This window comes from Bombyx mori, chromosome 7, assembly GCF_030269925.1.
Source record: "Bombyx mori chromosome 7, ASM3026992v2".
Classification (NCBI taxonomy): domain Eukaryota; kingdom Metazoa; phylum Arthropoda; class Insecta; order Lepidoptera; family Bombycidae; genus Bombyx; species Bombyx mori.
Window position 1 is genome coordinate 7,781,761 of NC_085113.1, and position 17,512 is coordinate 7,799,272.

At 37.3% G+C, this 17,512-nt stretch overlaps 1 protein-coding gene and 1 non-coding gene across 3 annotated transcripts in view; one reads left to right on the plus strand and one right to left on the minus strand.

The window, feature by feature from the left end:
• The window catches only part of LOC101747088 (ataxin-2 homolog), a 55,558-nt gene extending 44,199 nt beyond the window's left edge, over positions 1–11,359 (plus strand). The window contains exons 3-6 of one of the 2 annotated variants that reach the window (XM_004931299.4): positions 5,703–5,758; positions 9,089–9,275; positions 9,658–9,915; positions 10,166–11,359. In XM_004931299.4, coding sequence (XP_004931356.1) covers positions 5,703–5,758; positions 9,089–9,275; positions 9,658–9,915; positions 10,166–11,296 — 1,632 coding nt within the window. In that variant the 3' untranslated portion in view covers positions 11,297–11,359. The remainder of the gene's footprint in view (positions 1–5,702; positions 5,759–9,088; positions 9,276–9,657; positions 9,916–10,165) is intronic. The other variant, XM_004931300.4, reaches the window with a different exon arrangement.
• Positions 4,839–4,919, minus strand: Mir2837 (microRNA mir-2837). Its single transcript, NR_107437.1, has one exon. It is a non-coding gene; the product is annotated as a microRNA mir-2837 (primary transcript).
• Positions 11,360–17,512: the final 6,153 nt, after the last annotated feature.

Consider the following 17,512-nt stretch of genomic DNA (forward strand, 5'->3'; position numbering starts at 1 on the left):
AGCTTTACCGTAAAAATACTAAAACAAAACCTAAATGTCTGGAATGTAACCTAATAAAATTGTCCTAAGTCCTAGATCGCCCTTTCACTTGTATGCGGTAGATTTTGTAATAATTTGTCCGGTTTTGAGCGACCACCATTCTAAGCTGCTTGTTCTGAATTAAAATGGAATGAATGTTTTGAAATTCAAAGGCCGTTTTACTTGTTGATTCTTATACATAATGATAAGTTTGATAATCGGTATTATTCGGTCGATCGGTTGTAATTGGTCAATATGACGGCAATGGCTTGTTACATATCAATCACCATGTCTTAATTTCCCAAAAATAAATCACGTATTTTATTTTGAAACTAAAACTGCTAATTAAGATGGCTTTCTTACAACATTGTCACGGCATTTTACTCGTAAATGCGTATATAATAGCTATGCTATTTCTTAACTGCTGAGTCCAAACAAGCGGTTCGGAAATGGCCCACAAAGGCATTGCAGTGCAACTGTAATAACATGGTATACAGCTATGAATTCTTGTGTATTGTGAAACAATGAATATGTCATAGTTACAATAAGTAACTCGAAGGGGCTTCGCAAAAGTTTGCAACTTATAATTAGATTTCGAATCTTCGTTATTTGAGAAATAAAGTATATTCATTTATTTTGTCGACAGCTTCTATAAGTAGTATGGTGAAAATGTTTCCGTAAGATCTTAAATTCGACTGATAGTACTAAAATAAATAAGTTATATATTTTTTTAATTCAGTTTATCGTTATTATTGGCAAACAATGATGACATTTTTTCTGATATTTTTTAGTCTTGAGACATTTAAAGCTTAGACCTCATGTCTTAAGGTCGGTTATGGCATTCAAGATGTCTATGAGGTCCGGTTACTATATTACAGCAGGTGGGCCGGGAACTGTTTCACTCGTCTATGCAATAAAAATACCGAATTGATTTTATGATACCCAATATTTTGTTTGTTGATAATTTAAGATAATAGTTACCTTTTTACAAACAAAACGAAATTTTTCTTCATAGTATTTTTTTTTCTTTTTCTTTTTTATGCCCGTGTAGACCGACGAGCATACGGCCCACCTGATGGTGAGTGGTTACCGTCGCCCATGGACTTCAGCAATGCCAGGGTCAGAGCCAAGCGGCGGCCTACCGCTGCCGCTGCTTCCAATATACGAACTGAACTTTTGCAATATAAATTTGATTGGAATTAATAGATCCATTATTAAGGTTTGGCTGTACCTCTACATTGCTAACGTTATTACAAGTTGTCATTACCAGTGCCGGATTAAGCAAGTGCGGGGCCCGTAGCAGGTTACTGAATTATACTAATAATAATGTAGACTGTTAATCTTACAATTAAATATATAATTTTAACAACTTAAATCGAGCCATCTCAATTCTGCTACACATCCACACTGTGTCGGGTAAGAGTGCTTGAATACGTCAGACGTTTTGTAGAGCTGATTATCAGGCTGATTGAAATTCTACACGTTTATACAAACAACGTTTTCTTAATAAGTCACTCAAAAAATTAAGCTCGGTCAGAGATGAGTGGGTTTAAATATGCAGGGTCCCCGTTCACGCGGGGCCCGTAGCAATTGCTACTCTTGCTACATGGTTAATCCGGCACTGGTCATTACGGAATTACATCAATGGTTTTCATTTCACGTAATCCTACAGATAAAACGTAGAAAACCAACTCAGAATGCTGTTTGTATAAGTAATTGAAGCAATTTTTTTAGTAACAAAATAACAAACTATGTTAGTAAGGATATACATTTTTAAATCAAAATCTTGGTATCTGTAAATTGTGAGATGTAGGAAGCAATCTAATTATGAAGGTAACATATTTTTTCCCTGCTTATTCACAGGTAGCGACATATTTATCATATCTATCTATACTTAAAACTCTTTTTGAATTGAAATAGCCTAAAATAATGTACCTACAATTATTGTTTTGTGAACTGCAACATACAATTCTAATAGAAACATTCAATTCTAATTACCAGCCAGTGAAATAGTCCACATTCTAGAGATAATTTTATTCGTTGAATGGACTCTTGTGGTACTTACAAAGTATTTGCAGTAAAATTGTACAAAACTTGAACTTAATCTTTTTTTTGTTTTGTTTTTTATTGCTTAGATGGGTGGACGAGCGCACAGCCCACCTGGTATTAAGTGGTTACTGGAGCCCATAGACATTTACAACGTAGACGCGCCACCCACCTTGAAATACAAGTTCTAAAGTCTCAGTATAGTTACAACGGTTGCCCCACCCTTCAAACCGAAACGCATTACTGCTTCACGGCAGAAATAGGCAGGGCGGTGGTACCTATCCGCGCGGACTCACAAGTGGTCCTACCACCAGTAATCACGCAAATTATAATTTTGCGGGTTTGATTTTTATTACACGATGTTATTCCTTCACCGTGGAATCGAATTTACGACGCGCGAAAGCTTAGCACACGAACAATAATAAATGTTCGTTCATTTTCTTAAAGATCAAGATGCTGCAAATCATTTCACAGTTCCAATTCAATCGACAATACATTGCAACATACATAATTGGTCTTTTGTAAATTTATAGAATGAGATGGATTTAAATGCAAAAGTAATGGATGTGCTTTCACTTACATTATATTCGTAAATAACATAACTTAGCGCGTTATCTATCTATAAAATGTTTGTATATATATTTGTTCTCAATGTGTTCCTTAACAATTCATCTCATTGTGATAAAACTTAGCACTGTTGTTTTTGACTTTTGACTCTACAGGAATACTTATACTTATATGTTACTATTAACTAGAGGTCCCGCAGTAGTCGAAATTCGACTATAATTATTTGGAATTGTAAGTTTGTACACTATTATGATTGTATTTTATACTTCTATAATCACAAATTTCGCCAAGACTACACTATAAAAAATATTAACAAAGACAAACAATATTTAATCTATTCTCAATTTGACCACAGACGTCAAGAACAAAAGTTTGACAATAAATAGTATGCATGCGTGTGTGCGTCAAATACAGGGTATGTAGTGTTAGTAATGTTTTCTTTATTGATTTAATGTATCTTTTATGCATTATTTAAAAAAATATTAGCAATGTGCACTTCTTCTCTATATTCTCTATAAGTGTGGAAATTTTCATACTCCTTCGTCTCCGCAATTTTCGTAAAAAGGGATACAAAGTTTTTGCTTCACGTATTAATATATAGATGTGAACATGGATGACAGGTTAAATTCAATTAACGAAATAGTACCTTCTCTGGTTCTCGCGACTCATATAAATAACTAAAACTATTGTCACGGCTTAATTTCGCGTTTTTTATTGCAATCATAGTACGTATTTCTGAAGTTTCGAATAATTCACAATTTCGTGGTCACGACCAACTGACTAATTTGTATATTCTCCTTAAATATGGTATATAGAATATAATTTTACAGTAACAAATGCAAGATTAAACAGTAAAAGTAGTTTCAACTTGCGACAGTCACTGCGGGGCAGGTTTAATATAATTGGTACTGGTCAAGTTTAGCTTATGCTCAGAGATTTGAAACAGTTCGGTATGAAGGAATGTCTCTAACCTACGTTCGCCTGATCGCGAGGCGTGCTAAGCCACGAGTTTTGAGCAATTTACGAGTTACTAGAGTGTGGAAACCGGTTCATCTGCTGTAATTTGCAATTTGCCAAACTTCGGTAATCGTGAAAATTATTATTCGTTCCAAATAAAATCTTCCATCATTAATATAGTGTTTGGTGACCCTGAGTACGGATTCTAGGTTAGATTCCCCGTCGAAATTCGTATCTTTGTTGTTCTCGAGTCATATACATAATTAATGTTATTTTTATTAGAAACTAACTGACCCGGCAGACTTCGTAGTGCCTCAATCGATAAATAAAAGACCTAAAGTTTTGTATAAAATAAATATAAAACAAACAAAAGGAATCCGTTCACATCAAAGGAAAAACAAAATTGTTATTTTTATTTAATTACGAGCATTTTCATATTTATCTACCTTTTAAACCTTCTCTGGACTTCCACAAATAATTCAAGACCAAAATTAGCCAAATCGGTCGAGCCGTTCTCGAGTTTTAGTGAGACTAACGAACAGCAATTCATTTTTATTTATATAGATTTATTTTTACTAGATGAATATCTACCTAAATAACCTACTACTGGAACATTATGAACAATAAGGCCAATCGTGCGAATTGAAAACCTAATTGTTCGCCATTGTTTTTATAATTATAGCTCATGTAATCAAAAATAATTTTGATTTTTTTCCATCGACCGATTGTTAATGTGTGTGTGTTAATGTGTACTTGTGTATGTAGTTTCCTCATAATCTGCATATACATATGTGCGTTTCGATTTTTTTTTATAATAACACCACTTTCACAACAATCTACCTCTAATTATATTACAATTAGTCTTCAATCATATTACGAAATGTTCTCCAATTACTAGTTTAAAACGGTAAGGTTTGATTTGCGAAAGCGTTTTAGTGAAATTATAGGCTATTGTGTTGTATTTGTATTACTTTTCATTGTTAGTTTCGTTTTTTTTGTATTTTGTTCAAATTCAAATTCAAATTAAAAATCATTTATTTCAACTTAGATGTCAGTATGACACACTTTTTAATGTCAAAATATAAATAACAATGTTAACTCTACCACCGGTTCCAAAAAAAGCCACAGTCCTGGGAAGAACCAGCGAAACAAACTCAGCGTGCTTTTTTTGTTTGCTTTTCTCATTTTTTTTTTTTTAAATAAATAGAATTATTTACAATAAAGGAAAAAACAAGTCAAAAAGTACAATAAAAAATAATAATAATAATAATGGAAATGAAAAGGCCAGGAGCGAACGCCACATTCCCACGTAGTACCATCTATTCATTTTGAAATGTACCTATAGCCACTTCAGCTTATTAAGTTTTGAAACAAAGTGCTTAAGTTACAAAAAAGCAAATCTATTCCGTGTCAGCGAATATTAAGATCAGTCGATATTTTGAGGTATAAAGTATTTGATTCACTTCTTTGATTAGTAATTAATTCGATGATATAATGCTTTTAATCTCGTATCTTACGGCTACTGTATAAATTAGCTAATTAATGTATTTACCCATAATATGTAACACTGCACAATCATAGCTGTGTTAGATGTAGGATTTTCCAAGGTCTGGAAAATAAAATTTAACAAAACAAACGCGCACTTGATCTATTTATTTATTTTTTACTACATTACATTACAAATATTTGATGCATATTTACTGGTGGTAGGACCTCTTGTGAGTCCGCACGGGTAGGTACCACCGCCCCGCCTGTTTCTGTCGTGAAGCAGTAATGCGTTTCGGGTTGAAGGGTGGGGCAGCCGTTGTAACTATACTGAGACCTTCGAACTTATATCTCAAGGTGGGTGGCGCATTTACGTTGTAGATGTCTATGAGCTCCAATAACCACTTAACACCAGGTGGGCTGTGAGCTCGTCCAACCATCTAAGCACAAATAAAAAAATTAAAAATGTATCGAGCAGTCGAAATTGCAATTATTTATTATTAAATTTATGTAAATTTAATGAGATTTTTTATGAAATAAATAAATTTACAGACTTGGCAAAAAAAATCCACATAATTTTTACAATATTTTTGTAAATACATTTTTCAAAAGCTTCGTGTTTTTTTCAGGAACAAGTCGCCCCAGTTGAAGAGCCCCAACAAGACGAAGACAAAGCGCCCATTAGGTAATTAAAAATCCACAAAGTACTCATTACTTACTGGGACTTATACAGCTAGTAATACAATTCAATTTAATGAAGTTAAGATAATTAAATGACAGGCGCGTGCGTGACCCATCACATTTTCACTTGGTTTGACATCACTTTACATAATATGACTATGTATATGATATATGATCGGAGTAACAATTTACCACCAGGTAGGACCTCTTGTGAGTCCGCATAGGTCCACGACCCTGCCTATTTCTGCCGTGAAGCAGTAATGCGTTTCGGTTTGAAGAATGGGCCAGCTGTTGTAACTATACCGAGACCTTAGTACTCATATGTCAGGGTGGGTGCCAGTATTTACGTTGTAGATGTCTATGGGCTCCTGTAACCACTGAACATCGGGTGGTCTGTGAGCTCATCCACCCATCTATGCCATAAAAAATAAAATAAATGAAAAATAATTATAATGTATTATGTTTTAGATTATTTTTATAGGTTTTTTTTTATTGTTTATATGGATGGACGAGCTCACAGCCCACCTGATTTTAAGTGGTTACTGGAGCCCATAGATATTTACAACGTAAATGCGCCACCCACCTCGAGATATAAGTTCTAAGGTCTCAGTATAGTTACAACGGCTACCCCACCCTTCGAACCGAAACGCATTACTGCTTCACGGCGGAAATAGGCGGGGTGGTTGTACCTACCCGTGCGGACTCCCAAGAGGTCCTACCACCAGTGATTACGCAAATTATAATTTTGCGGGTTTGATTTTTATTACACGATGTTATTCCTTCACCGTGGAAGTCAATCGTGAACATTTGTTGAGTACGTATTTCATTAGAAAAATTGGTACGACTTCTAGACTAAGATAAGATGACGTAATAAAGTATTTTCTGGTGCTTATTTAATACCCGAACCTAAAGCCATAGCGGAGAAAATGTCAATGTCCACTTGGATAGTAATTTTGTAGTCATCGTGGCCTAACGGATAAGACGTCCGGTGCATTCGTGTTGAAGCGATGCACCGTTGTTCGAATCCCGCAGGCGGGTACCAATTTTTCTAATGAAATACGTACTCAACAAATGTTCATGATCGACTTCCACGGTGAAGGAATAACATCGTGTATAGTAACCGGCAAACATCTTGAGCAAATGACCTTGACTGCGCAGAACCGAATTTTAGATCACTTTGGTGGTGAGGGTGAGGCGCGACGGCAGGGGAAATCGTATCGAGCGCGTTATTGGTAGATCAGTCGAACCCTGCGCCCCGCACCGCGCCCTCATTCCGCTCGCTCCCAAAAGTACGCTTGCGTACAGTGAAAAATCTATCGTTATTAATCGTTAAGTTATTTGTTATAATTGCTTGTTGACTTTGTTGCCATTGCTATTTGTTGAGTGTTTGTTGATTTTTTATAAAAAATACACTATGCCGCGACAAACTGGTGTAGTAATCAAAAGAAAGGGTAGAAAAATTGTGTACGACGTATATTGCTTCATTATAAAACAGGGGAAGAGAGAGAGAGAGAGAGAGAGTATTCTTTATTGTACACCAAAAAAAACAAATAATACAAGTGCGATACATTAAAGAATGATATGGAAAAAGTAAAACAGACTTCGGAAGCAACAAAAACATCAGTGAGTACTGTTAGGTGCATTATTAACGAAGCTAAAGGCTCTGGCTTGCTCGCCGTGTTTGGGACTCCGGGTAAGAAAAGATCAGGGAAGAAGAAAGTTACCGGAATGGATAGTTTCGTTCAATCTGTAATAAAAAGATGTAATCATAACAACTACGTAACAAGCAGCGAAACTCCGTATCGTAGAAAGGCTTCGAAAAATTTAAAGAAGATATAAATTTTAATGGCTCGGAATGAAGCTTACGACGAATTATGAAAGAGCTAGGCTTCAGATGGAAAAAAAGAACAGAAAATAATCGGAAGCTGGTAAATGAAAAAAGTAACATTCGATTACTACGAACGAATCGAATATCTTCAAAAAATTATTAATTATAGACAAAAAAGAAGACCGAATCGACCGAGTTGTAAACTACGCCGATGAGCCCTATGTCGACTCATCACGATGATAGCGACTCAGGTGATGAAAACAGTGATGATGATGATGGTCAAGATTATGATAACGAAAAAAAAATTACAAATACCAGCTTCGCTTCAACTGAACGAAGACCTGGCAACAGCTCTAGTTTTGACTTAATAGAAGGAATATCTATTTTACCCCAAGATTAAATTATTACAATTATTAACCTATATGTTTTGTTGATGTTCTAATAAATATATAAATAAATACATATGTTGATTTTAATAATTTAATAGCATTATGACGCAAAGTAAATAATGTTTTTGCACGTGAGTGTACCATGCGCAAACTTACCCCCACTACGTCAACAAATGCTCAAGAAGTTTGCCGGTTATTATAATAAAAATGAAACCCGCAAAATTATTATTTGCGTAATTACTCGTGGTAGGACCTCTTGTGAGTCCGCGCGGGTGGGTAACACCACCCTGCCTATTTCTGCCGTGAAGCAGTAATGCCTTTCGGTTTGAAGGGTGGGGCAGCCGTTGTAACTATACTTGAGATCTTAGAACTTGTATCTCAAGGTGGGTGGCGCATTTACGTTGTGGATGTCTATGGGCTCCTGTAACCACTCAACATCAGGTGGTCTGTGAGCTCGTCCACCCATTTATGCCATAAAAAATTAAATAAATGAAAAATAATTATTATGTATCAAGTTTTAGATTATCTTTTATAGGTAAGATAAGATGACGTAATAAAGTCTTATCTGGTGCTTATTTAATACCCGAACCTAAAGCCATAGCGGAGAAAATGTCGATGTCCACTTGGATATGAAATTATAATACCAATCGTTATCTCAATATTCATTCTGTCCACGGTGGTGGTGATCATGTAAACGACACTATGTTTTTCCATTGCGCGAGTAATTCATAAAAGTATCAAATTCGCACTTACTTAAAAAGTTAACTTTATTCTAAGAATCCAGTCATCATGAACATACTTTTTATTTTTTTATTTTTTTAGTACCTAGATGGGTGGACGAGCTCACAGCCCACCTGGTGTTAAGTGGTTACTGGAGCCCATAGACATCCACAACGTAAATGCACCATAAGGTCTAAGGTCTCAAGTATAGTTACAACGGCTGCCCCACCCTTCAAACCGAAACGCATTACGGCTTCACGGCAGAAATAAGCAGGGTGGTGGTACTTACTCGCGCGGACTCACAAGAGGTCCTACCACCTATAAAAAACACAATAGCAATACGTATCGTTTTGCTTAATTTTTACCGCATCCATTCATTTCATTCATATTTATCCAGCAGAGCGGACGAGTATCGACCTGGGCAAGTGTTTTCACTTAACGCTCAGGAACTTCTAGACCTCCAGCCAGAAAGGAAAGCACCTCTTTCAAGTAATCAATTACTTCAGCAACTGTACTCGAATCCGCAACAGGATGACAAACAAAATCTCCAACAGTTCTATTACCTGGAACCTCAAGCGAGACAAGTTAGTATTTAGAATTGTAATTTTTGCCTTATTTCTATTTTGGATGCCTTATATACCTTAGTGCGTTTTTTTGTATTTACTTCAGAAAAAAATAATATGAATATGTAGTTTTGAATTTACTTTACAAATTCAAATGAGAGCATTTAAAGTATGACCACAAAAAACTAAGCACTTACCAAACAAAACCTTAAATAAGTCAATGGTTCTTGTGGAAGGTCATGTTTGTTAACATCAACATTGGTTTAACCGATTTCTATTTTATTTCTATTTCATTTCCGTAATATATGTAAATCTTCCAAATCTCGGGCCAAAAATTTCATTTGCTTCACTTCTGGTTAATGTATTTAAGAAAGGTCGGAATTATGAATTTAATCATTTTCAGGTTCCCCAACTCCAGCCGTCGCATGCAGTGATCGCGCGTCCAAGCTACTCTTCGAATGGTGGTGAGGCCTCAGTAGGAGCCGCACTTGCAGTCAGTGATAACGGTGCTAACTCAGCGAATACGTTTAACCATGAACTACTAGCCTTATTGGGCCAAGCACCCATCAGACCCGAAGAATCACATCAGCAAACTTATTCCCAACAAGCCCAATTGCAACAATCATCCACTGTCGAAAGTATCGCACCTCAATATCAACAGGTCAGTATTTAATGTAAATAGATTGTAAATCGAGTCCTCTTACATCCAGAATCAGGAAGAAAGAGGTATTTTTAATGCACATTGAATACAATACTTAAAACCATAAAAGCCAACATATAAACTAAAATCTAAGTTATCTTCGTCAGTAATGGAACACTTTTATTTAAATAAAGATAAATAAAACAGAAAATTCTATATCCATTTTATAAATGTATTTTATTAAATTTTGTTTTTTTTTTCTTAAACTTAGGTTGACAGATATATACTTAAATCAAACAAAAAATCAACGAAACCCCGTTCGAAAGTTGCAATCGCGCCTCCTCAAGCGTCTGCTGCTCCTCAACAATATTTGATCGAAACTACTAACGTTCAACAGCAGCAACAACAGCATCAGCACCTCCAACAACAACAACAACCTCAGTACCGTCCTGCACTTCCCCAGCAACGGATAGCACAAGTCTTACGTTATGTGTCTACGCCACAGCCACCCACACAATTAGTTCATCAAGGACAACCACAATCATTCCAACAGACCCTGTATGAACGGCCTGAGTCTCAGGGTCTCAAGGTGGTCGCTCCACCTAAGCTGCAGTCCCTACAGCAATCAAGACCCCAGTATAACTACAGAATTATTCCACAGTATCAACAAGAAGCTACGCCCAAACAATACAGAATTGTCGAAGCGCCAAGAACACAGCAATTAAGGCCAGAACAAAGACTGCAATCTCTAAGCATCGAAAGACCCGTTTCTTATTTGAAACGCTACCCTGAACCCGAAAAGTTTCGTTCTGTCAAGATTTATGACCCAGTCGGTGAAGGTTTGCCCCAGCCCACCCAAGTCTATAGTGAACAGTATTTGCTTCGTCCAGTGTATACACAAAACGAACAGCGTCCCAGGTACGAACAACCGTCTCAAATATCCCCTAAATCGGAACAAGCACGTGTAGCTGAACAATCAAAACCACTTTCCACTATTTTCGTAAGTAAAAATTTGGCGCCGCGAAAATTAGCCAGACCACAACCAATGCATAGTGAACAAAACGTTCAAATTGAATCGGAACAGCCATTGAGACTTGAGCAGTTTGCAAGCAATGAACGTATTAACATTGAACAGCACGGGCGAGGCTTAGACGAACGGCGGTCTCAGCTGCCTCCCCCTAAAAACAACAAGGCGTACACTCCTGAAGAATTTGCTGCGTTAGTTGCCGCTGGATATGCAGTAACTCCGATCCCGGTAAGCTCTTTCAATCTTGACGTGGCTCAGTCGAGGTCACTGGTGGAAGCTATAACGCCACAGCCAACGATAGCGATGCAACAGAAACGACGGCCTGCCAGCAGACGTCACCAATACCTGCCTTTAAGAGGAGACGATGCGCCTTGAATGATCAACTGCCCTGTAGTTAGATTAAGACTTTAGTTCAATAAATTAACAGTGATACTTAAAGCGTTCTTTCTTTTAATAACCAAAATATATCGAAAGCTATAAAATTAAATTGCTAACATTGATTCCTTTTTTTTTTTCTACCTAAGCTGATGGTCTAAAGAGACCATATCAGTGTAACTTTAACTAGCAGGTGAGCTCACGGGGCTCAAACCTGACGATGTTTCTAACACGAACCCTAGCAAGAGCCGTGCTTCGCAGAATTTACCACCGGATCGGAAACGCGACGCACTAAGAAGATCCAGCGAGAAACTCAGTGGGCTGTGTCTGTGGGTTAATTGACACGCCGAGTCCTTCGTCGCAAGCACCGGGTTCGACGAGACCGATGACCGGGGATTCCTCATTAATTCCCTTCCTCTATACGACGCAACTTCACATTTCGAAACACACGTCTATACAGAATACAAACACACGCCTGATATTCATTCAATATATCTTAAAATATCAATTTGAAATAACACAAAAGGTTCATAGAATGTGATCATCTTAAACGCTTTGATAATTTTTAATCCGGAGTCCCTCGGGGCGTTCATTCAAAAGCGTCGTCATAATGGATCTTTTTATGTCCTCGTTTCGTGTATTGGTTCTCTCTTATATATTTTTCTTTGGCATTTTTATTTCAATAGGGCTATTCGTTTAGGCGATGAATCTCATTTTTACTTGGCAGTCTTTGTTGGTTTCAATCACATTTTTTATTTATTTATTTAATATATTTTGTACACACAGTTGTTAGAAAAGACACGTCAATAAGGATACAGAGTACAAGGGCACTACTTATTTCATGCTGAAATCTCTTCCAGTAGGCCCGCAAAAGGAAAGAAGAATTAGGAACACAAACCTAGTGCATACAGTAAACATTACATATAATAATATATACATATTATAAGATACAAAACAATATATATACATACAAATACACACACCCACACACACATACATATATATAACATACACACATATACTTACTTTATATTATAATACATTATACAAATATATAAAATTTATTTAAGATGGTAAGGATATATAATGTTCCTTAACAGATTTCTTGAACGCTGCTATGGTTTTGCACGCTCGTATGCTTGGAGGGAGGGAATTCCAAAGTATAACTGCTTTTACAGAAAACGATTTTGCGTAAGCATGTGTTTTATGAACAGTTTTGTTAATTTTCTTCTAAAAACTTTCGTAATAATATTGTATAAATAAAACAAATAAATTCAGACTGTGTTAATGCATGTGTATTTATTAATGTTTAAAACACAAATAAATACACATGCTAAAATCCATCCACACATTTTTTCAATTAAGCTTAGAACAAAATAGAAATAAAACCGAAGACATGAAACGAATTGAAACGGGTACCAGTTCGAAAATCCATTCCCTTGATGAAAAATGTGTCTTTCGATGTGACTTTCACGTACATACATGATTATGTCGGTTTAATAATATCATTTCAATTTCACAGTACGTGAGTATCTTATTTGGCTTCGGGAGAATTAAACACGATAACGTTATTTGATGTGGAATAGAAATGTCAACTCAAATTTGGCAATATACCATACCAACTTCAAATTTGGTAATATTATCTCAATATTTTTTTCATGCTTAAATAAGTAAACTTATATTTAATCCACCTTTACATTAGGTAAAGGACTTAGTAATGATCACGGACTATGTAAATTATTTCGTTGGATAATGTTGTTTAATAGTCTCATTTGAAGAAAAACACGTGCTTCAGTTTTTTCAGCGAGCAAAAGGACTCTGAACGAATATTAAGCTGGAAGTAAATGAAAGTTGTTGTGATATTTTTTCGATCGACATCAAGCAACGCGTTGTTGTTCTTTATTACAAAATCAAACATTTCACATTCACAGAAACATCAAACAGAACATTTATTCTATCAACAGATTATTGTTATGCGCTAGTTAAGCTATTGCATAGGTTTTATCGCGGGCTTTGAGCGCGGCGACCGAATCAAGAAATTCCGTAACGAAAATAAAACCTAACACCCCCCACTCCGCCTATCATGTAGCTCGCGTTCAATACATTCACACGTTGCGCTTGTGTAGTGTTTGTGAATAAGGGCGCGGCGTGACGTCGTACTGCATGCGCATCATGAAAAGTTTACCCATCTCGCTCTCGCGCGGTCTAGCTTATGTGTGTGAAGGGGACAATTAATGTTTTGCTTGTGTTAATGTTTATAAATATGGCGTGGTCTTATTTTATTATTGTTTTAATATTAAATTATTGTTGTCTAATTATAATTGCATAAGTTGATAGAAAATGCTATGCAATAGCTTTACCGCGGCAGTCTCCGAGTGCCATTTGTGTTTTTTTTTTACTGTTATTCTTTCATTCTTTTAGTTATCATCAAATAAAGTCACTGTTTAGTTTTGATTACTACTATCTTTTTTTTTTTTTTTGTGTCAGGAGGAAATCGCCGGACTCCCACCCTCCACTGGGGATGGAGGGTGGGGCATGTCGGAGTCGAACCGACTAAAACATCCTGTCGCTCAACAACCAACGTCCAACCCTCGCATGAGACAGTACTCATGAAAAGGCAAGGGGAGGAGAGTGAAGCGTTTAGTGCGGAGCACATCTCTCCCATCACCCTCCCCCTCGGGACGCCGGGCCAGCGATCGTCGGCGCCACGACCAAAAGCCCTCTCGGTCGGCAGGCTGTCCGAAGCCCGCCTAGATGGCGCCGGTTTGAATTGGTTATCCTACGAATTACCCCGCTGGGTCAGAACCAGCGTGGGTCGAGGATAGCCGGCCTTCCATCACCCGGATGCTCTTGCGTAAAACGCGTGCAGAGCAGCTTGTACGTCGTCTTCTTAGGCCCCCTTCGCCGGGCCCCAGACCGACATATGAGGGGACCCGAAACACTTAGAGGGCCAGGGCTAGGGCGGGATCCGCCTCCCTGGCCCCCGCTCGACGGCGGCGGGCTTGTGTGTCTCTCACGCGCCCCGCCGCCTCCTTCTGCGAGATGGTGCACTCGCAGAAGTCGAGCATCGCCTTCCACGACTCGTCGCTGCCGAGCATCGATGCCACAACACTCGGCAACGACAAGTCGTTTCCTATTTTTGCGACGAGGACACGGCGCCACCCCTCCCATGCGGGGCAGGCAACGAGCGTGTGCTCCGCTGTGTCCAAGTCGCAACCACAATGGTAACACTCTGCCGTCGGCTCGGCTCCGATCCGGTGCAGGAACTCACCGAAGCAACCATGCCCAGTGAGCACCTGCGTGAGCCGGAAAGTGAGGCGTCCTCTGTCACGATTCACCCAATCCACAAGAATCGGGCGAATCGCCTCGACGGTCCTACGACCAGCCGAAGGATCGGCCAGCCGTTTGGATCATGCTTCCAGCACGGACCGCCGAGATTGGGCCCTCCGCGCTCTGACCACACTGGGGACTATCTAATGTCTTTTTTACTTCACTATACGGGTCAACCAGCTCATAGTCTAGGCGATTTTAAAAGTTAACCCTTAGACGAAGGAGAATATCGCTATCTTGATAAATGAGGCCCAAGTTTGATTTGTCTTGTATTTCGGCTGCGCAACATTTCAAAAAGAAACGAAAGACTGGTTCGCTACAGAACGCTACATGATAAAAAAAACAAGTACCGAAAATGACACTATTTGAAACTAATTATATATTAGTAATTTGATTTCGATTGAGAGTTTAATCACTAGGCATTTTTAAAATACTTAAGTAATCATGTTTTTTTATTTATTGCTTAGATGGGTGGACAAGCTCACAGCCCACCTGGTGTTAAGTGGTTACTGGAGCCCATAGACATCTACAACGTAAATGCGCCACTCACCTTGAGAATAAGTTCTAAGGTCTCAAGTCTATAGTTACAACGGCTGCCCCGCCCTTCAAACCGAAACACATTACTGCTTCACGGCAGAAATAGGCAGGATGGTGGTACCTATCCGCGCAGACTCTCAAGAGGTCCTACCACCAGTAACTCATGTGCTCTGAACCCAATACAATAACTTTTTTTTTTTTTTGCAACAGTTTGCTTAATTATATACAGAATCTAAAAATGTGCTTTGATTAAATTGGACGATCATGTTTTCTCTTCTCAATGTTACTGTAAACTAGTAAGTGCAGTAAGAGATGAGCTTCCATTTCAGTAAGCGGTCTAAGAGTTACATTCTATTTCCATTAACGTGTATCAATTTTGGTTATTATAATGACTTCATCTGCTGAGCCTATTAAAGTCTCCCTGTCAACCGTCTTTCGCTCTGTCGCTATTTTTTGTTCCACGGATTTTTTGTTCTCTAGTTCATATAATGAGCGTTTTTGATATTTAAATTTTTATTTCTGTTCTGTCTGTTTTATCGATTGTCTTAAACCTTTTAAAAAATGTGTCTTAATAAAAAATTATCATACGTCTTAAGAAGCTACAGACATATTTTCATGAAGATTAGCAATTAAAGAGTACTTCACTTTGTTATACATTTAAAGTTTGTATTTTAACGATAAATGAAAGGGCATTTTTATGTACACCATGTGACTTATACTTCCAATAGTTAATATTGAAAACAAAGTGTGTTGTGGCGTTCACGTTGTTTTGTCTATTGGCTCCGGTAACCATTTAATATCAAGTGGGCCGTAAGCAAGTTCACTCATCTGCGCAACAAATAGATAAAAATATTCCACAAGATCTTTCTCGACGAGAATTTTGACGAATGATCTTCTAAAAACTAAAATAAACATAATATTCTCCGTAACTGTATTTACGAGTACTTTCGCAAATAAAATGACTCCGATAAGATTATAATTAAAGCTACAAACCCTTCGAGCTATATTTTAATACATATCTTCAAGGATTTTGTGTAGACTCAGACATCTTATAACATATTACAATATACACCATTCACAAAATGACACAAAAGTATCCTTTAACCACAATGTACAAACGAACTCCTAATGAATAATGTCACATTTTCATTTCAATCTTTTTTGGATCTCGCATTTGCTTTGTGAGTGTAATGCGGAGATGGTATGTTCTATATAGAATCAAAATATAGGATATATTATCATAAGTAAATGGTGATTGGTAATCAGAATGTGCTTATAATATTCAGACGACGCAACCGCTCGAACTCTGATGAATATGTCTATTTAATGACACCCAGAGGACGAGTAGGGTACTTATTATTCTAGCATAGACATACGCAGCCATTCCGAGAAAAAATCTTGTAAAGTTAATCAAATTAGTAACAGTATTTGATAAATGATTATCTTGTGAGTTCTCGCAGGTAGGTACCACCATCCTACCTATTTCTGCCGTGAAGCAATAATGCGTTTCGGTTTGAAGGGCGGGGCAGCCGTTGTAACTATACTGAGACCTTAGAACTTATATCTCAAGGTCGGTGGCAGCATTTACCTTGTTGATGTCTATGGGCTCCTGGAACCACTTACCAGGTGGGCTGTGAGCTAGTCCACCTATCTAAGCAATAAAAAAAATATCGGCCCATTCTGCGACATATATAAAATCATCATATTCAATAGTCGATTTGATAGTAATATAAACTTCTTTTGGACTACCATCTACAACTTTTTTAGGGAGCTTTTAAAACTTTTACCTAAGCAATTCGGAGAAGTGGTCTTATACAATTTTCATCAAATAATAATCTGTAACAAAATACGTTCGAGCCTGAACGAAATTTAACACGAAGGCCTTTTTATTTCAATTATTTCTTTACATTAACGAAGCCACACGTTTTCAATGGTCTATTTAACGAGAAAAGTTAAGAAAACTCCCCAGATGAAAAGTTTACAAACTCCGCCCACTAAAGGCACTTCGTGTAATTCTTATTAATATTCTTTCAAAGATAAAAAAGAAGCTCCTTTTTTCTAAAGTATATGATATTATTTATTATTCATTGCGGCCAGCTTGACACATAAATTCGAATTTTAATTTGTAATCACTACATAGTATAAAACAATGTCGCTTTCTCTGTCCCTATATCCCTATGTATGCTTAAATCTTTAAAACTACGCAACAGATTTTTATGCGGTTTTTTTAATAGATAGAGTGATTGAAGAGGAAGGTTTATATGTATAATAACATCCATTAAATAGTGGAGAAATCAATAATAAGTTATTATAGTTCTCAAGCGAAGCGAGGGCGGGTCGCTAGTTTTA